Source organism: Leptonotus elevatus, chromosome 11, assembly GCF_054856555.1.
Source record: "Leptonotus elevatus isolate MCC_2025b chromosome 11, RoL_Lele_1.0, whole genome shotgun sequence".
NCBI classification, from domain to species: Eukaryota; Metazoa; Chordata; class Actinopteri; order Syngnathiformes; family Syngnathidae; genus Leptonotus; species Leptonotus elevatus.
The window spans coordinates 16,943,946-16,960,936 of record NC_141249.1 but is presented as its reverse complement, the minus strand read 5'-3'; the positions used below and the strand labels follow the sequence as shown (position 1 = coordinate 16,960,936).

At 38.1% G+C, this 16,991-nt stretch overlaps 2 protein-coding genes across 4 annotated transcripts in view; one reads left to right on the top strand and one right to left on the bottom strand.

Annotated features, from left to right (window-relative positions):
- Positions 1-581: 581 nt before the first annotated feature.
- The window catches only part of LOC147166100 (choline transporter-like protein 5), an 18,884-nt gene continuing 2,474 nt past the window's right edge, over positions 582-16,991 (bottom strand). For 2 of the 3 annotated variants that reach the window (XM_086088971.1, XM_086088972.1), the window contains exons 2-22: positions 15,251-15,299; positions 13,022-13,095; positions 12,462-12,540; positions 12,291-12,372; positions 12,040-12,150; positions 10,902-10,941; positions 10,680-10,800; positions 10,471-10,554; positions 9,385-9,497; positions 9,181-9,312; positions 9,004-9,103; positions 7,749-7,841; positions 6,662-6,758; positions 6,314-6,576; positions 4,855-4,949; positions 4,656-4,759; positions 4,508-4,581; positions 4,168-4,238; positions 3,967-4,040; positions 2,986-3,070; positions 582-2,467 (exon numbers count right to left, since the gene is read on the bottom strand). In XM_086088971.1, coding sequence (XP_085945097.1) covers positions 2,292-2,467; positions 2,986-3,070; positions 3,967-4,040; positions 4,168-4,238; positions 4,508-4,581; positions 4,656-4,759; positions 4,855-4,949; positions 6,314-6,576; positions 6,662-6,758; positions 7,749-7,841; positions 9,004-9,103; positions 9,181-9,312; positions 9,385-9,497; positions 10,471-10,554; positions 10,680-10,800; positions 10,902-10,941; positions 12,040-12,150; positions 12,291-12,372; positions 12,462-12,540; positions 13,022-13,095; positions 15,251-15,299 — 2,117 coding nt within the window. In that variant the 3' untranslated portion in view covers positions 582-2,291. Of the gene's footprint in view, positions 2,468-2,985; positions 3,071-3,966; positions 4,041-4,167; positions 4,239-4,507; positions 4,582-4,655; positions 4,760-4,854; positions 4,950-6,313; positions 6,577-6,661; positions 6,759-7,748; positions 7,842-9,003; positions 9,104-9,180; positions 9,313-9,384; positions 9,498-10,470; positions 10,555-10,679; positions 10,801-10,901; positions 10,942-12,039; positions 12,151-12,290; positions 12,373-12,461; positions 12,541-13,021; positions 13,096-15,250; positions 15,300-16,991 lie in introns of those variants that run through there. The other variant, XM_086088973.1, reaches the window with a different exon arrangement.
- Positions 11,352-16,991, top strand: part of LOC147166099 (alpha-N-acetylgalactosaminide alpha-2,6-sialyltransferase 5-like) — a 13,497-nt gene continuing 7,857 nt past the window's right edge. Inside the window, exons 1-2 of the mRNA XM_086088978.1 lie at positions 11,352-11,506; positions 12,483-12,597. The gene's annotated coding sequence lies outside the window, so the exon portion shown is untranslated. The remainder of the gene's footprint in view (positions 11,507-12,482; positions 12,598-16,991) is intronic.

The window sequence follows — 16,991 nt, the reverse complement described above, 5'->3', positions numbered from 1 at the left end:
CTGAATTATGTGAAATTAAAAAAAAATGGAGTGACATAAAGCACAAGTAGCCAGATAAAACATATGCAACACACTGAGAAGAAACAAAATCTAAAATATTTATTGATGCACAAAAAAAGGTGTTTAATATTTAAAACGTTTTCCAGGAAACTTGAGTTTTAAATTGTAATATCACCATTTACCACTAGATGGGAGGCATTGCTTAGGTGATCTTACATCTTATAAAACCCTAATCTTATTCGATCTCAGTGCAGTATTTCATTGATCATTGATCAATACATACTGTTAAAACAAGATGGAGACTTAAATAGGATTAAATGGTGCTGTAACTGCAAGTTTCAAATCTGATTGAATGGCCATGACTTGGGGTCCCTCAAGGGTCAATACTTGGACCCCTTTTTGTTCAGTCTATACGTTACATATGGTGGGTCAAATGCTTCAGAATGCTCCTTTTGTAATGTTCTTGTTGAGAATGCATCTCAGTGGTTTTGTTCCTGAATTGCCCGTCAGGGCTGCCGATCCTCGACCTCCAAATCCAACACAGAAGCAGCGGCAAGCGTGTTATAGTAACCACCCCACGATCCATTTCAACCATTCAATTTTATTTGAAAAAGGACTCACATTGTCATTGGATTTCATCGATTAAAAAAGTCCTCTATGCAAAAGAAGACGGAATAACCATCAAACAGATGTGTCGATTATACTTAGTATTAAAACAGCACTACATCTGAATCACCCAATAATAATAATTTAAAAAAAGTACCAAAAATGGCTTTGACATCCTTTTTACAAACTGTATCGCAAAAAGTTTGCGGTGTTAGCTCTAAAACCACAACAACAATTTAATCTTTCTTTTCCCCCACAACGAGGCACATAAAAACTCCATCAACCCTCCCCCTTGAGTCTTGACCTCCCACCAGGTCTGGTTTACAGTACAGTACACATGAGCATCATGGAGATGATGCAATGATGTCACAACTTGGTAAATAATACACAACATTTTTGTTGTTTGGATCAGCATGTCGGTGTGTTAGTAACCCCCCCCCCCCCCCCCCCCCAAAAAGAGGCAATCAATTTAGTATTTTTGCAATATGAACTTTGCTACAAAAAAATCTCCTCCTCCCAAAGTTTGAGGATTTTTTTAAAATAGTTATTGGAGAAGGAGGAAAAAAATAAAACTTTTTTTGTTTTTATTAAAATAAAAAAAAATTCAGTGTACTCCTGCTCTTTGCAGCGGATAGGGACTGGGCCATTTAACAAATACCAAAAATCCACATTTAATTAACGGCCATATATTGAATTTTTTTTCTTTCCTCGTTTATATCTACCAAATAATTTTGGGATAAATGGCCAAATAATCATTTTCTATGGAAAACTAACAGAACAAAATTAAATACTTTTTTTTCTGCACAAATGTATTCATAAGTTTTATTTTCACAATAGAAAAATATTTGGTTTTTTTTGGGGGGTGGGGGGTCACACGTCCCACAGGAATCTGAAACTTGCATTATTGCCATCAGTTGTAAACCTCACATAAACAAATATGGTCAAATTTGTCATTTTCCCACCAATCAATATTATTGGTCTGTCCCCACATTGTCTCTTATTTTTACATATTTATTAACCAATTCCAAGTTTAATAAATAGCTTGAGAACAAATCAATTAACGCTCTTGAATGTTTGATATTTGAGAAGTGGGAGCCGTACGGCATTTTGTCCCCTCAAGATTGAAAATCTGGATGCTTTTTTTTTTTATATATATATATATAGAGAGTAAAAATAGGTTACATACATTTGTATCATTTTATTTCTTTGTGCAATTGTAAGGTGTAATCCCAAAATGTTTCAATGTGATTTTATTCAAAAAAATATATCATTAAAACATCTCTGGTTAGATGACCAATGAAAGAAAAACAAAAAAATGATTGGATGTAGACATATGACACCCCGATATTTTAACATGGCTGCGTTGCAAAAGTGAAAGTGCATACAAAACATATTACAACACCAGAAGACCAAAATACGCCACCACTTATATGGTAGTTGCCTTATACCACCAGGAGCCCCGCGCCGGTCCTCATTTTTGCCTTTCTAATCATCATTGTGGCATGTGTTTGCAATCGGTAAGGCAGAGAATGCAGGAAAAGGGAAACAAAAACAAAAAAAAGGACGAGCATTCCAAAGTGAGGAGCTCAACACAGATGTCCTTTTCTTCCTGCCCTCGAAGACGCATTAAAAATGTTTGTAACGTCGTGGTGAGCAGTCGAGTGTCGTTCATCAGTTGGTTTTTACTAACAGCAACAAGTTGCTCTCCGGGAAGATCTACGACTACTACGACTACCACCACTACTACTAGTAATGCTGCTAACAGTTGGGAGCTCGTTGTTTTTGCCCAAGATGTTGCAAAGATCTGGAGACATGTAGTAAGGCCTGGCGGCGGAACCGTCGTTCCTCTCCAGGTCTTCGCCTGATGAGCGCCATGATTTAGTGGAAGAGAAAGTTTGAAAGGAGGAATCGTTAACATTTCATATGAAACGTTATGTGATGTTAAGTCTGTGCTAAATCCTATAAAGTCAAACGTATCATATTAAATACAAGACATTTTGAGCACTATTCCATGAGTATAATATTTTTCCCCTTTAAAACCTTGACATACTGTATATGATCTGACACATGCATTACATAGATAATCCATTAGAGGGCAGTAGCACCCCAATTGAGAAAGGAGAGACACCTATACTTATTAATAGTGGGAAATGTTCTTTGTGATTTTTGGAAATACTAATATGTTAGATTTGTCTGTTTATTATTATATGATCAAATGTGACACAAATCAAAAGTTATATGCGGGAGTTGATTTGTTTGTTGGTTCAAAAGGACCAATAAATACCGTATTTACAAAGAATCAGAATTTTCTCTCATATATTTCATGGTTCGGGCTTTATAGGGTTACAGGTCTGTGTCTTGGGAAATAAGGCTACTTACAAAAGCACAGGAACAATGTGTCCACGCACATGGCGTAAACGTTAAAAAAGCCATGAGCAACCAAGTAGGATCCCAATACCACCAACTGGAAGAATAGGGAACCAAAAAAAAGGATTAGAGCCAAAAAAGGTGATGATCATCCATTCGTTCTACTGCTTAACCTCATTTAATGTATATATAATATTAATATTTAGAATTATTAAGAAACACAGAAAAACAAAATTCATTTTTTTTAACTCATTCAAACCCCAAAACATATAAATAAGTTTTTTAATACTCTGTCCTTCACTCCCAAAAACGTATTTAAACGTGGGTTTTTTTCAATGATTTTTTTTTAAATGCTAGAGCATACAGAAGGCTTTGATGCAGCTTCTGACCTAAAAAGGTCGCTTAAAGCATTGGTAGTTATTACAAACCAGCAGGTGGCAGCAGAGTAAAAGAGATCAGCCAGGGCCAAGTTGCAACAAGCTCTTTTTGCCAGTTTTTTAAATAGGTTTGTGAATAATGGTGAACTTTTTTTTTTTTGGTAGGTTCCATGTTTTTATAGCAATAGAACAGAATATTCTGTGGACCTTGCAAAATCAGTCAAAAGCCGGGAGCGAAGGGGGTTGCTTCAGTGAAAATGGCTGGGAGTGAATGAGTTAAGGAGGTCCCATTTACCCTAACAAAAGAAAAGCATTATTTTTGGTTTATTTTTCCCCAAAAATAGGCGATTTTTTTTGTCACTATCGTGTTTAGATTTTTTTTTCCTGTATTTTATTTAACCCAAACCAATTTTTTTTTTACTACGAAATGTAATTGAAAACAATATAGCAATTATTAAGATAAGATGATAAATGCAATTTTGTTGATAAAAAAAAACGATAAAAGGCCTACATTACTCAAAAGCTGTTTTAAAATAAATTTTTAGGTAAAAAGAAACATTTACAAATGTATAAAACAAGATTTTCAGTAAGGCGTTCATAAAAAAAAAATCCTTACCACCAGAGGGACCCAGTAGTAGTTTACGGATAGCTCACCCACTTCCTGGGTGAAGAAGAAAAATGTGATCACACCTGGCGCACATGAAACCAAAGAAGAAAAACAAGTTCAATGGAATGTTCAATTTACAGGAAAACTGGAAGTGCAAGTACACAAGACCGAATCAAAAGGGCTCGACGTGGGCTCACTTGGCGGACTCACCGACAATTCCTGCAATGAGAAGCTTTCCCAGAAATAGCAAGAAGTCCGTTACTTTGTCAAGGACGGCCACCCTGCAAGCAGGCAGAGACACAAAAACACTTGTTCATGTACATATTGTACGTTACAAAAGACAAATCCGACATTTGAAATAAGGACAAAACGTGCATATTGTTGAATAAATACATCTTTTTGCAGGACAAAAATCTACATTCAGATACAGAAATAGATTTGCCATCGTTTGGGTCATCAAATCGCCCGCCGGAAACCATCAAGCTTGCAAACTAACCAAAGTGTTAAGTCAAAATGAGTGAAATTCTACGGCAAGAAAGAAGAAGCTTACCGAATAACGTTCCTCATCAGAAGGAAGAAAGCATCCCTGGAGGAGGTGCAGAAGCTCTTTCCATATATTGCTATCTGTTGGGAAGACGAGTCTCGTTAGTTGGAAGCAACCCGCAGAGCTGGAAAAAAAAAAAAAAAGTCTCACTCACCATGATGTACGCGTTTTTGTTGAGGAACTTGATGAAACGTTCCAGGCACCAGAAACAACATTTGAGGCAGGACATCACGAAGCGAGCGCATGCATTTTGTTGACCTAAGAAAAATATGAGCCACGCATTCCATTTTGGAGTCGATGAAGTCATGGGGGGGAAAGTTGCAATCTCTTTTTCCGAGCACTCTTAAGCTTACCCTTCAGTTTTCGCTCCAGGTACGCGAGGCAGACGCGGATCATTTGCACCGCAGAGAGGATGAGCGCACCAAAGGCCAGCGAGCCCACGTGGAAACTGCAGCAAGGGGGCAGCAAAGCATAACGAGCAAATCTTTAAGCTGTTTAATGCCACACCCAGCTCGTCACAGTCGAACCGGCTGCTTGCAGAGTTGAGTAAACTGCTGCCTCATTCAAGTCAATTGCCTCAAATTATTTTTTTGCCTCGCCATGTAACGGGAGGAGAGAGAACAAGACGAGATGTAGCAAACCTTTTTGCTCTCGATAATATGCATTGTCTTAAATAAAAGTGCCAGCATGTACTAGTTAGCCAAGGGACAACTTGAGTAGCCCACAGGTTTTGTTAAAAATAATAAAAAATAATAATAATTTTTAAATCAACATATATTTATTTAAACTTCACATTATACACGTCTGTACTATACTCTAAAAACAATTGGGTAAAAAATTGGACCGACTCACTAACTTGGGTCATTTTGACCCAACTTTGGGTTGTTTTGTGCAAAAAAATGGGCTGGTTTTGCATCTACAGAAAGACAACTTTTTGGGTTAATTTTGGGTTATTCAATTAACCCAAAAGGTTGGGTCAAATAATAACCCACAAACAACAAAAATTAGATTTGCTTTGTGGGTTATTAATTTAATTTGACCTAACATTTTGGGTTAAATAGCTAAAAAAAATTAGTTGGGATTATTTTTGACCCAATTTAATTGGGTTATTCAACTAACCATAAAAACTGGATGCAATGAATAACCTGCAAAAATAAAACAAAATTGTGTTCCTTTGCTGGTCATTCATTTAATTTGACCCAATTTTTTGGGCTTTTGCCAAAAAAGTTGGGTCAAATGATAATCCTCCCCGCCCCCTCCAAAAAGGGTTGCTTTTAAATGTGACCCAACTTGTAATTAACTAACGAACAAAGCAGCCCAATTTTGGGGGGTTATTTTGTGGGTTATTCGTCTGACCCAACTTTTTAAGTTAAATAACAACAAAAAGTCACCCAATTTGGGTTATTTTTGACTGCTTTTTGAGTGAACAGTGGCTGTTCTTTATAAAGGACTTCATATAGTGTACTCTTCTCTTGTGTTACCTCAAAGGTCATATTGGGCTGATTTTTGGGGAAATGTATATAAAACAAATATAGACCCCATTGATTAAATTACAACAAAAAATCTGTTAGAATGATGAATAAGGTTTGCTGCACAGAATCAATGAATCAATTGTTTATAGGATCTGGTGTTTAAAAAAATGTTATGGATATCGTGTATTTGAAAGCATCGAAAATACTTTTTCATGCAGTAAACAGTAGCCTACCTGTTTGTATTCAGAATTTCTTTAACGAGATGGAATCAATAATGGAGGATACGTTTGACACAAAAGACATGAAGTGATTTAATGAAGAGTCCTTTCAGCCCACCTACCTTATGGCTCTATTGAAAGACATAAAGAGCGGCCAGGCGGGGATGTCGCTGGGCTTATTCAGGGCCCAGTAGTAGGAGGCAAAGGCTCCCGCCAGGGTGCACTGGCCGAGCGCCAATATAAAGTTGACCAGCCACAGGAACGCAAACAAATTGAACGCTTGGAGGAGCAAGCCGTAGCTGCGGTAGGAGTCGTCGTCCCGATAGGATTTGAAGAGGCAGCGGGACTTTGAACATCCGGCCGGCAGTGTTTTCGGGTCAAACGTCTGCAAGATTAAAACCACTGGTGTGTCATGGTCAAACTTTCAGATAAACATTCCAAGATTAGCAAAGGAAAAATGTAAGGTTAACCTCCGGGTGGCACTCCTTGGAGTCTTCCCTTAACTGGCATTTTGAACCTTCTTCATGTATAATCGTGTAGGTGGCGACGCCGGACGTCGCTAAGCAGCTGAAGTTAAAACAAATGAAGGCACACTTAGTGGCACTTTCAAAGTTGAACAACATTAAAAGAGTAAGAACTGCGCCCTTCCATGAATAGCTAAATAAATAAATGTGTGTACAGTAACTGAAGTCTCACCTAAAAACACATTGCTTCCACCAGGTGTTCTTCATTAGGAACATAATTATAAATGGGAAGCTATTTATATGTACAATAAATATAAGGGCAAGCCTATCTATCTAATTTCTCTAGAGAATTAATTACCAGGAAAAGCGCACTCGTATCTAAAATATTTGATAGGACACTAGCGCTAAAGCAAAGCTCAGTTTAGCTTAGCATACAACAGAACTAGCCGGGCGGGTAGCACAGATGAAAAATTGTGGTTCCCTCCATTGAAACCATAAATATACAACAAACCATGATCCCAAAACACATTAATGTTATTTCAAACTCAAAATTTGACACATGAATAGCTTGTGTTTCTGTCGTGATGTATCACTTCGATATACAGTACGTCTTTAAAACCAATTTAGAAGGGGCTTTGGCGCCATCTTGTGGAATATTGTGAGTCTTCAGCTCAGAGGTTTGTCTTTGTATTTGTCTGTATTTTTGTCACGTCGCCACAGAAATGTACCGCAACTTCGGGGCTCCTGACAACCTCACGACTCTACACTAACAATACTGAGCTCTAAAAAGAAAAAAAGAAAAGTACCGCAAAAAGAGGGGGCGGTGGGTGGGGGGGGGGGGTATGTGGGTTTGGTTTGACAAGCATAGGACTACAAATTGAATTTATCTGGTTGCTCAGTACAAATTGAGTGAGTACAAGAAGTGTTACTAACAGATCATTTTGAGTGGACGACGGACTATTTTGTGCCCATCCAAATCCAAAATTCGTCAAATCGGTGTCTGTTAAATTGATTTCCCACTGTATAAATGCATTTAATTCCCCATTTGATCATTTATACTCCACCACCAGACCACAAGAGTTTACAAGGATACCTCGCTACGGCAGCGCCATAAGCGATGACGAGGCTCAACAGCAAGAAGGTGAAGACGGGGTAGATAAGAGCAGTCATGACGTATCTGATGGCCCTAAACAAAATGAAAAACAAGGGCGAGAACATCTTGGCTGACGTTTGGAGATAATTAAAGCTTTCACGTTGAGCAGGTGCCAGTGCTAGTAGCGTCAGATTGCTCAATCTGGCAATATGTTCCTACAAACTCGGATTGTTTCCACAAAAATCTGATTGTAGATTTCAATGCACTTTTTTCTTTGTTGCTTATAGAAAAAGCAAATGGCAATGACGTTTAATATTTCCCCACACTGAGTGGACGTTTACATGACAATGCGGAATTTGACTGAAAAGGAGCAGACAGAAGAATAAGTCTTGATTCTTTCTAATATCACGATAGGTACTGTTACTTTGAAGAAATTCAGTTTATACATATTTTTCGCTCAGCAAGTTAGTATGACAAAAATATGAAGAACAATTTACATACAATCTTTGGTTTGATGGAGAATGAGCATAGGACTGTGCAATTAATTGAAATTCAATTACAATTTCAATTAATTACACTCCACAATTATAAAATCGGCATAAACGTAAACAAAAATAAGATTATTAATCCTAATTTTGAGTTGTTTAAATGTATATATTTTTTATGATTTTAAAATGACTAATTTAATAAATCTTGCTTGGTCCAAAAAGGAACTCACATAATTACAGTGTTTCAAAGAAATGTATTTGTCTTAATATTTTTTACGTTTAAATATTTTCTTGTTTTGTACCCAAAAAAACAAATGATTGTCCTAATCATGATTTAAATTATTACTAAATTAATTGTAATTAATATTTTCTTCATAATCGAGCAGCCCTAAATGGGCAGGCAAATTAGTGTGAAAGTTAAAATATATATATATTTTTTTTTACAGAGTATTATTACAAATACAATATATCCAACACTAGTACTTGCTTTTTTTAAACTGCTTTTGTAAAAAATAATAATCAAAAAGTACCGCTTTGATTCGTTCGTGTCTCTACATTATTAGATTAATTGCACTCTAATAAAAAACAGTATATGTTTTGAGTTATGATGTAATTTTCTGTCATGTTTGTAAATGTTACTCTACATAGTGAATATTACCCTGCAGCTTGAAAAAAAAAGAAAAAGTGAATCGAATTGAAATCACATTTCAGTGTTCTGCCTTCTACCAGCGGTGGCAGCAGCTGAGGGGTCAAAGGGAAGTACCTACTTGCTTGCTTCCACCAGCAGCGCAATGGCGATCTGCAACCGCTTCCTCAGGAAAAACAGGATAAGCAGAATGATGCCCTCGATCACAGCTAGCAAAATCACTTTGAAACAAGACCACATGTTGATTTGATTTTGTCATTTGTTTATCTCACAAACTGCATGAATCGTACAAACGTACTGAAAATGAGCCACGTCTGGGTGAGCTCCAGGTAGACGCCAAAGTCCGTCTGGAAGCCGATATCATAGACGGTCCTGTTGGAGCCTATCTTCCCGCTACGTACGCGGTACTGCAAATAGCAGTGGCCGATACCTGAAATACAACCACGTCAATAGAATCAAACGCACCTGTGAAACACATTGGGTAAACACGCGTGAAACTCACCGTAAGCGATGGCAATGATGACGGCCCAGATGATGATCCACAGCAGCGGGCCGGCAATGTAGCGCAGCAGCAGGAGGAAGATTAGGCTGACCACCATAGAGATTGCCATACCTCTGCAAAGTACAACCACACCATTGAACAGAAAAGTCAAATGAATCAAGATATGTTTTATTTAGCAATGTTGAATGTAGCAAGTTACGACGGCGTATTAAGGCCACGTATAAATATAATTTTTTTTAAGGGGGGGGGGGGGTTGCGGGGTATAATATTCAGAGAAAAAAACTTTATAAAGTCGCAAATCGACTTTATAAAGTGGCAAATTTGCGAGAAAGAACTTGTGAATTTGCCACTTTATAAAGTGTCAAACTTGCCACTTTATAGCGTCAAATTTGCAAGTTCATCAAGTGTCAAACTTGCCACTTTATAAAATCCATTTGCGATTTTATAAAGTGGCAAATTTTCAAGAAAAAAATTGTAAATTTGCAATTTTATAAAGTGTCAATTTTGCGACTTTATAGCGTCAAATTTGCGTGTTAATAAAGTGTCAAATTTGACATTTTATAAAGTAGATTTACGACTTTATAAAGTGGCAAATTTGTGCGAAACCCCCCGTAAACTTGCAACTTTATAAAGTGTCAATTTTGCGACTTTATAACGTCAAATTTGCGAGTTCATAAAGTTGCCACTTTATAAAGTGTCAAATTTGCGATTTTATAGTGTCAAATTTGCGAGTTTAGAAAGTGGCAAATGTACCACTTTATAAACTCGCAAATCGACTTTAGAAAGTGACAAATTTGTGAGAAAAACTTGTAAATCTGCAATTTTATAAAGTGTCAATTTTGCGACTTTATAGCGTCAAATTTGCGAGCTAATAAAGTGGCAAAGTTGCCACTTTGTAAAGTCGATTTGGGATTTTAGAAAGTGGCAAATTTGCGAGAAAAAACTCGTAAATTTGCCACTTTATAAAGTGTAAATTTTGCTACTTTATAGTGTCAAATTTGCGAGCTAATAAAGTGGCAAGTTTGTATATATATATATATATATATATACGTGGCCCTAATACGCCGTCGTAGCAAGTAAACTCACATCAGGATCCATTCCCAGGAATTTGCTAAATCTTCAAAGACCTTCTCACTCATATCTTTAGCATGCAGAAAATAGGTCAGTTTGCTGTTATGTGGGAGGGAGAGCAAAAAGGGCATTAGAAGGACAGTATTTATTCCTTTTATGCATATCGCGTCCATGTGGGTGCCACTCATCTACGAAGGTAAGATTTGCAAGTAAACAGCTCTTACCTGGCAGCTTTTTTCAAATCCGTGACATCAACAGAATCTTGGCCAACACCCAACGTAGTATTTTTGCCTATATATGTATTACCCATTTTCGTCTGCAAACTGGGGAAGCACCGCTTAAGAACTGGGGGGGGGGGGGGGGGGGGGGAACGAAAAAAATTTAAACCTGTTTCAAGGGGTATGGTGAAGAAATGACTAACGACGTGTGCTTGTGCTTGGACTTACAAGGTGAGCTTGGATAGATGATGGATGGGCACTCTTCGGTCTGATAAAAGAAGACAAACTGCTATCAACAAGACTACAGTAAACCCTCACCGAGTAGAAACAGAAATGAAAGACACGAGTCAGGTTTCCAACCAATTGTTTCAAATTTTTTTACGTTAACATATTTCTACTAAGCAGAGAATAGAATAGTACAGTACAAATTCCAGTAATAAAGAAAATGGTATGCATCCGCCCTCGTTTAGAAATTGCTAAGCGACTTTACTGAATAAGCGCAAAACGGACATGCAATTTATGCCCGTTTCCATGTTCTTCTTTTGCAAATATTGAGAGGGGACTCCACCGCTGTAGGTGGCGCTATACACCATCGAGATGTGCTCCACTAGTAATTTAAAAGAAGAAGAAGAAGAAGACCAGGAAGCGTCATGAGTTTTCTTTTGTAATTATTGATAAACCGTAGCGTTCCTTTGCTGTTTTCCATCTAAAGTTGCATTAATATTAGCGTCTTTAATTAATTCCCAAAATATTTCTGTTTCACTTTTAGTCATTTATTTATTTATTTAGTCATTTATTCATTTTGAATTTTGGCAGTTTGGGTCCTCCATACAGTAAGTAGAAGCACCTGTGTCTAAAGTCAAACTGTTTCAGGGTTTGTTCTCTCTGGACCCGGATTCCCCAAACCTGGAAGTGTTTTTTGACCACATTTTCTATCTATATCGTTTATTGGCACACAAAGTAAAACATTCTCCAAAATGGCCATTTATTCCAACATGGGAAAAAAAAAAAATTCTCCAGAACCCATCAACTGATTATCTTATTAATATTGCGAAGAGTGCATTTATGCAGCTAGTCAACTAGCAACAAACATCTACCTTTATTAGGACAGCTTATATTGTCTTTCTTGGACATTTAGAAACGTAACTACACGCAAAAAATATTTTTCGCAACAGTCAGTTATATGTACAGACTAATCCATCAATCGAATTGCTTGTGCAAGCACATTATCGCATCATCTGACGTTTACTGTACCTAATAATGTGGCTGATGTGTGTGTGTGTATATAACCCGAGATGCTTTGCTTTTTCGTTTACATGGTGATCTGCAGACCGATTGGGGCAAAAAAAAAAAAAAGGTCTCATACCTGCGTCTCTTTTAATTGTGTTTTGCAGAATGCCTTATATTTATCCCATTCGCTCGACTTCCGGGCCTCCTTTTGTGTCAGAAATTTGTCAGGGCACTCGGAGACACAGATCTGGGGGAGGCAACACAACACATCGTCTTAATGAGAAGGCCCGTCAATCTTGCCTAACCGAGCGTGGAGGAAAAGTTGGAGGCGCATAAAGCATGCAGTGGAAGGAGATTGTGTGTGTGTGTGTGGGGGGGGGGGTGTACCTGGGTTGTAGCGCACTGAAAGTTAGTCAACGATAGGTCAACACATTTGAGAATGTTGAAGTAGAACAATCTGGTTTTGCCTCTGCAGGGTCAGCAAAGAGAGAGGTCAGATTTGATATCAGATTCTGACGATGACGATGATGACAAACTAAGGGAAGGTGAAAGACTGACTTATTTTGCATTTGCCCGCAGAGTTCTCCGTTGCTGTCGGTTGGATGGATGAACCTCCCGGGATTGCCGTTGCACCAGGCTGAAAGCACGAAGGACTGACTGTCAGAAGCAAACTTGGACACTCGGCTCGGCACAGGTAGACGTTTAGGGCTAAATAACTAGAAGCCAAACTCGAGAGATTGCTTCTGTACATTGCATGGATCCTCTTTACCAATGAATCACCTTGAGACGAGGATGTAAGTGAGGGCGCAATGCAGTGAGCCGTACGAGAACGCTGTGTTGTTTATTAAAAGAATAAGCCATCCTCTGGGGGAAGCCAAGTTTATCAACACCCCCGCGCTTCCCACAAGCGCACGTCTTGTTGAATAAGCCACCCTTGTTATGATACACGCTCGCGAGGCTGTGGGAAACTTCATCTCATGCTGTGGTCACTTACACTCCTGTCATTGGTGTTCCAGCTACTGATGAACTCATTTTGGAAGATAATTTTTTTTTGTCTTAGTGTATTTTGTGTGATTACAAAACGTGTGATATAATCAGCAGCAATGTGTCACACTCACCCACAAAGCCCAGTATGACGTAGGCAAAGATGACGATAGCAAAAATAACACAGCAGATCACATCTGTGCGGCTCCTGCAAAGAAAAAAGAAGAGGAAAAAACAGTGGGGAAAGTATCAGAAACCTGCGATTGGCTGGCAACCCCCCAAAAAAATCTTGTTCTATGCTGTGGGTGTGACCAAGCAGTCCATTCCTGCAACAAGGAACCGCTAGGTCGTGACAGATAGCTAGCTAGCTAGTTAGCAGACTAAACAGCCTTGTCTAAGTTCACTAATGGTGGATACTGCTGGCCCAAAATGTGGCCCAAAATGGCCGCCGCATCCCACAAAGCAATGTACAGTAGCTTCCAAAGCCTACCGACAATCACACACACGACACGTTTATTCTAATTTATGTTGACATTCCTAAAATGTTTTTTTCTTGCATACCCTCAATGTACTGAGTTTATTGCCTCTTTTTCCTTTTTGTTAATAAGAGTATGAAAACCTAAAAAAATATGTATATTATACATTTAGAACAGATATAAAATTTGTGATTAATCGTGAGCTAATTATTGAAGTCATGTGATTAATTACAATTTAAAAAATGTATTCACCTGACACGATTTAAAAAAAGAAAGAAAAGATTATTAAAAAATTGGGGCGTCAGGCGATTAAAATTGTAATTGTAATTAATCGCATGACTTCACTAGTTAACTCACGATTAATCACAAATGTTATATCTGTTCTAAATGTACAATAAAAAAATGTAGGTTTTCACATTCTTGTTAACAAAAGTGGAAAAAAAAATGTTTAACTAATAGAAATAGTTCAATGAATTTTTGACGTCTATAGCCGTCAATGGCAGTGAATGAGTTAATAATGTTCATTATATTAAGTTTGGTAGCTCTGTGAGCTCATTTTGTTCAGAGGTACAAACTGGACGGTGCATGCGTTTCAAAAGTGAAATTTCTTACGAGCAATGCGATTTTTCGATTTCAATACTGTATGAAAATATGCGTGAAAATAAGACGTGCGTGCTGTACAGTATCTTCTCTGAAGGCTCTCATTAGGAGAAAGACTCTCGGCCAAAGAAACATCAAAGTATGTGCGGTGCCTTTACCCAGATGGAGCAGAGACTTGCGCTGCAGACGAGGGAGTAAAGAGACAGCAGGACTGAAAGCCAAAACATCCTTATAGAAGCCTGCAGACGTACAACTGAACCCAGATAAGATCCTGCATTACCTCTGAAAATGACTAAATCAAAAGAATCCACAAAAAGCCCGCGGAGACCCTCAGGGAGGTTTGCTAGTGCTTCAATACAAAAATCTCTTCTGCATTGTGCCACTGGAATCCCTCAACACCCATGAGCCAATTTATTAGGAACACCTGCACTAGATAATAAAATCAAAAAACAAGAACCGTATCGAAAATGGCTGCCTTGACGAAGTGTGGCATCAGACAAACTCCCACCGCCAGTTTTGACTTATGGTCGATTGATTTGTGTGGCGAAGCGGAGAGCGCGGACGGCAATTCACCTCCGTCTGTGTTAACCGAGCATGACAAACGATCAATCTGTCACCTCCGAGGCAGAAAGCTTACACAATAGTCAGAATCAATACACGCACGTCATTAGTTTTAGGCAGATGTTGTTGAAAATAAAGGCTGCATGTCGGTTTTTAAATTAACCCAAAAGAAGTTGATCAAAAAATGATGGTAGTTACTAGGGGGTGTGCCAAAAAATCGATTCTCATAAGAATCGCGATTCTCATTTAGTACGATTCAGAATCGATTTGAAATGTCCCAAAATCAATTTGATTTAAATTATTTTGGGACAGTCTGTGTGTGCCTTTATTTGGAGCGCTGTTCATCTTGTACCTGGTTTGGCCACTGAGGGGCAGTGTGGTTCCACGCAGTCTAATACACTGTTAAGTTGTAGCCACATTAGAGAGTAGAGGGAAAAAGTCACGATCAAGTTATTCCAATAAAAGTTAGGGTTTTTTTTGCGTGGAGCCGTTCTTTTGAGAATTAGCATTAGCATTAGCGAGTCAGACTGGAGTAGATCATTGCAATTCCTTGCACATCTATAGATTGAAGCAAAAATCATTGTCAACCAAATCGTTTTGAATAAAAAAAATCTTTCTTAATCGATTCTGAATCGAATCGCAGGCCCAAAAATCGGAATCGAATCGAATTGTGAGACATTCAAAGATTCCCACCCCTAATAGTTACTGTAGAAGAATAATGAATACCTGTCATTAATTGGCCCTTTGAACTTTGGGTCATACTTGCGTGGCTCACCTTTAAAGACAAGAAAACAGAGGTTAGATTCATCAGCAAAATTAAATACTGTATTATGTACCAAAAGTTAACGCTTAACTCATCAACTCGCATCAGAGAAATTTACATAACATTTTCTGGGATAGAAATTTCAGTAAGAGCTTTTCAACTCCCTAATTAATAATAGAAATGAAGAACGCAAAGCCAGAAAAGTCCTCATTTGAAATGTGGGACACTCAGCTGCAATTAAATGTGAGCGTAGTACTGGAGAGTTTTGTATTAACGCTTTGAAAACGGAGAGAATGCAGCCCCAAGAAGACAAACGAAGTGTTCAGTGGGATCCTTAACGGAATTTTCAAATAAAGCCAACGAATGAGCAGTAACTTGATTCTTATTCCTGCTTATGCTGTGTGCAGGACCAACTAAAATCACATAATTACAGACTAGTTTTAGCAACAAAATTGTAAAGAGACAAAAGACTAATTTTCTTCCCCCCCCCAATTTATTTTTTGAGAAACTGGGAATAAATGCGATTGAACCAATTTCTTGCCATATCGACGCCTTCTTAAAATAATCGTCAGTTTTTCAGGAACCACAAAAATTTTACCATTTGCATCATGAGGAGATAATTTGGGCAAACAAATATTTTTTGCAAAAAAAATAATTTGGCAGGGTGATGATTAATTAATTTGCTCCCAAAAACGTATAAATACGTTCTATTTTAAATACTACCATGGTCCCAAAACCATATGTATACGTTTTTTATGCTAGCGCATACAGAAGGCTTTGATGCAGCCTCTGAACTGAAGAGAAAGCTTAAAGCAATGTTAGTTGTTACAAAAATGGCCAGCAGGTAGCAGCAGAGTATAAGAGATCAACCAGGGCCATGTTGCAAAAAAAAATTTCCCCACTGTTTTAAATAGATTTGTGAATAATGATGAAACTTAGCTATATTCTAATGCTAATTGCTGAAAACAGATACAAATATATGTTTTTTCCTAATGAAAGAAGAGACTAATCTTTCTCTTGGTAGGTTCTATGTTTTCATAGCAATAGAACACAATATTCTGTGGACCTTGCAAAATCTGTCAAAATCCAGAAAAACAGCTGTGAGTGAAGGGGGTTGCTTCAGTGAAAATGGCCGTGAGTGAACAAGTTAATATATTACGCAATTAAGAGGCTTATTTGGAGAAGCTGAGCTGTGATCGGTGGTTACTTGAGACTTAAGCAACTATGACAGCAAGTGGCAAAATGGCCGCCTTCTGATACTGATAAAAACGGCTAGATTTAGCTGCTTATCTCATATTCCACAAATGTAATATTAATCAGCACGTCACTACATTTTTTGGGGGGTTGACTTCCCCTTTTATGCTCACTAAGTGTCAACGATCGCGCTGTTGTGAACGACCGTTAGCTATTCTGTGCGCAGCGCAACATTATCAACACTTATTTCGAAACGGTAGTCAGAAGCCTCACGCACACAAAATAGTCACACCAGGCCCCCACAGTTCCTGTTGGACTCCATCTCGGAAGCAATCACTGCAGCTAAGAGGCACCAGATGGCTCATTTCTCTCTCTCCTCACATTAAGGCCGTTTCAAGATGATACCCATCCTTTTTTTCCCCCCGCACTTTTTGTTGCTCTCAATTGCCCTTTTTGCCGTAATCCTTGCTCACACGCTTCTCCCTCCAGAGAAAAGCACAATCTTTTAAG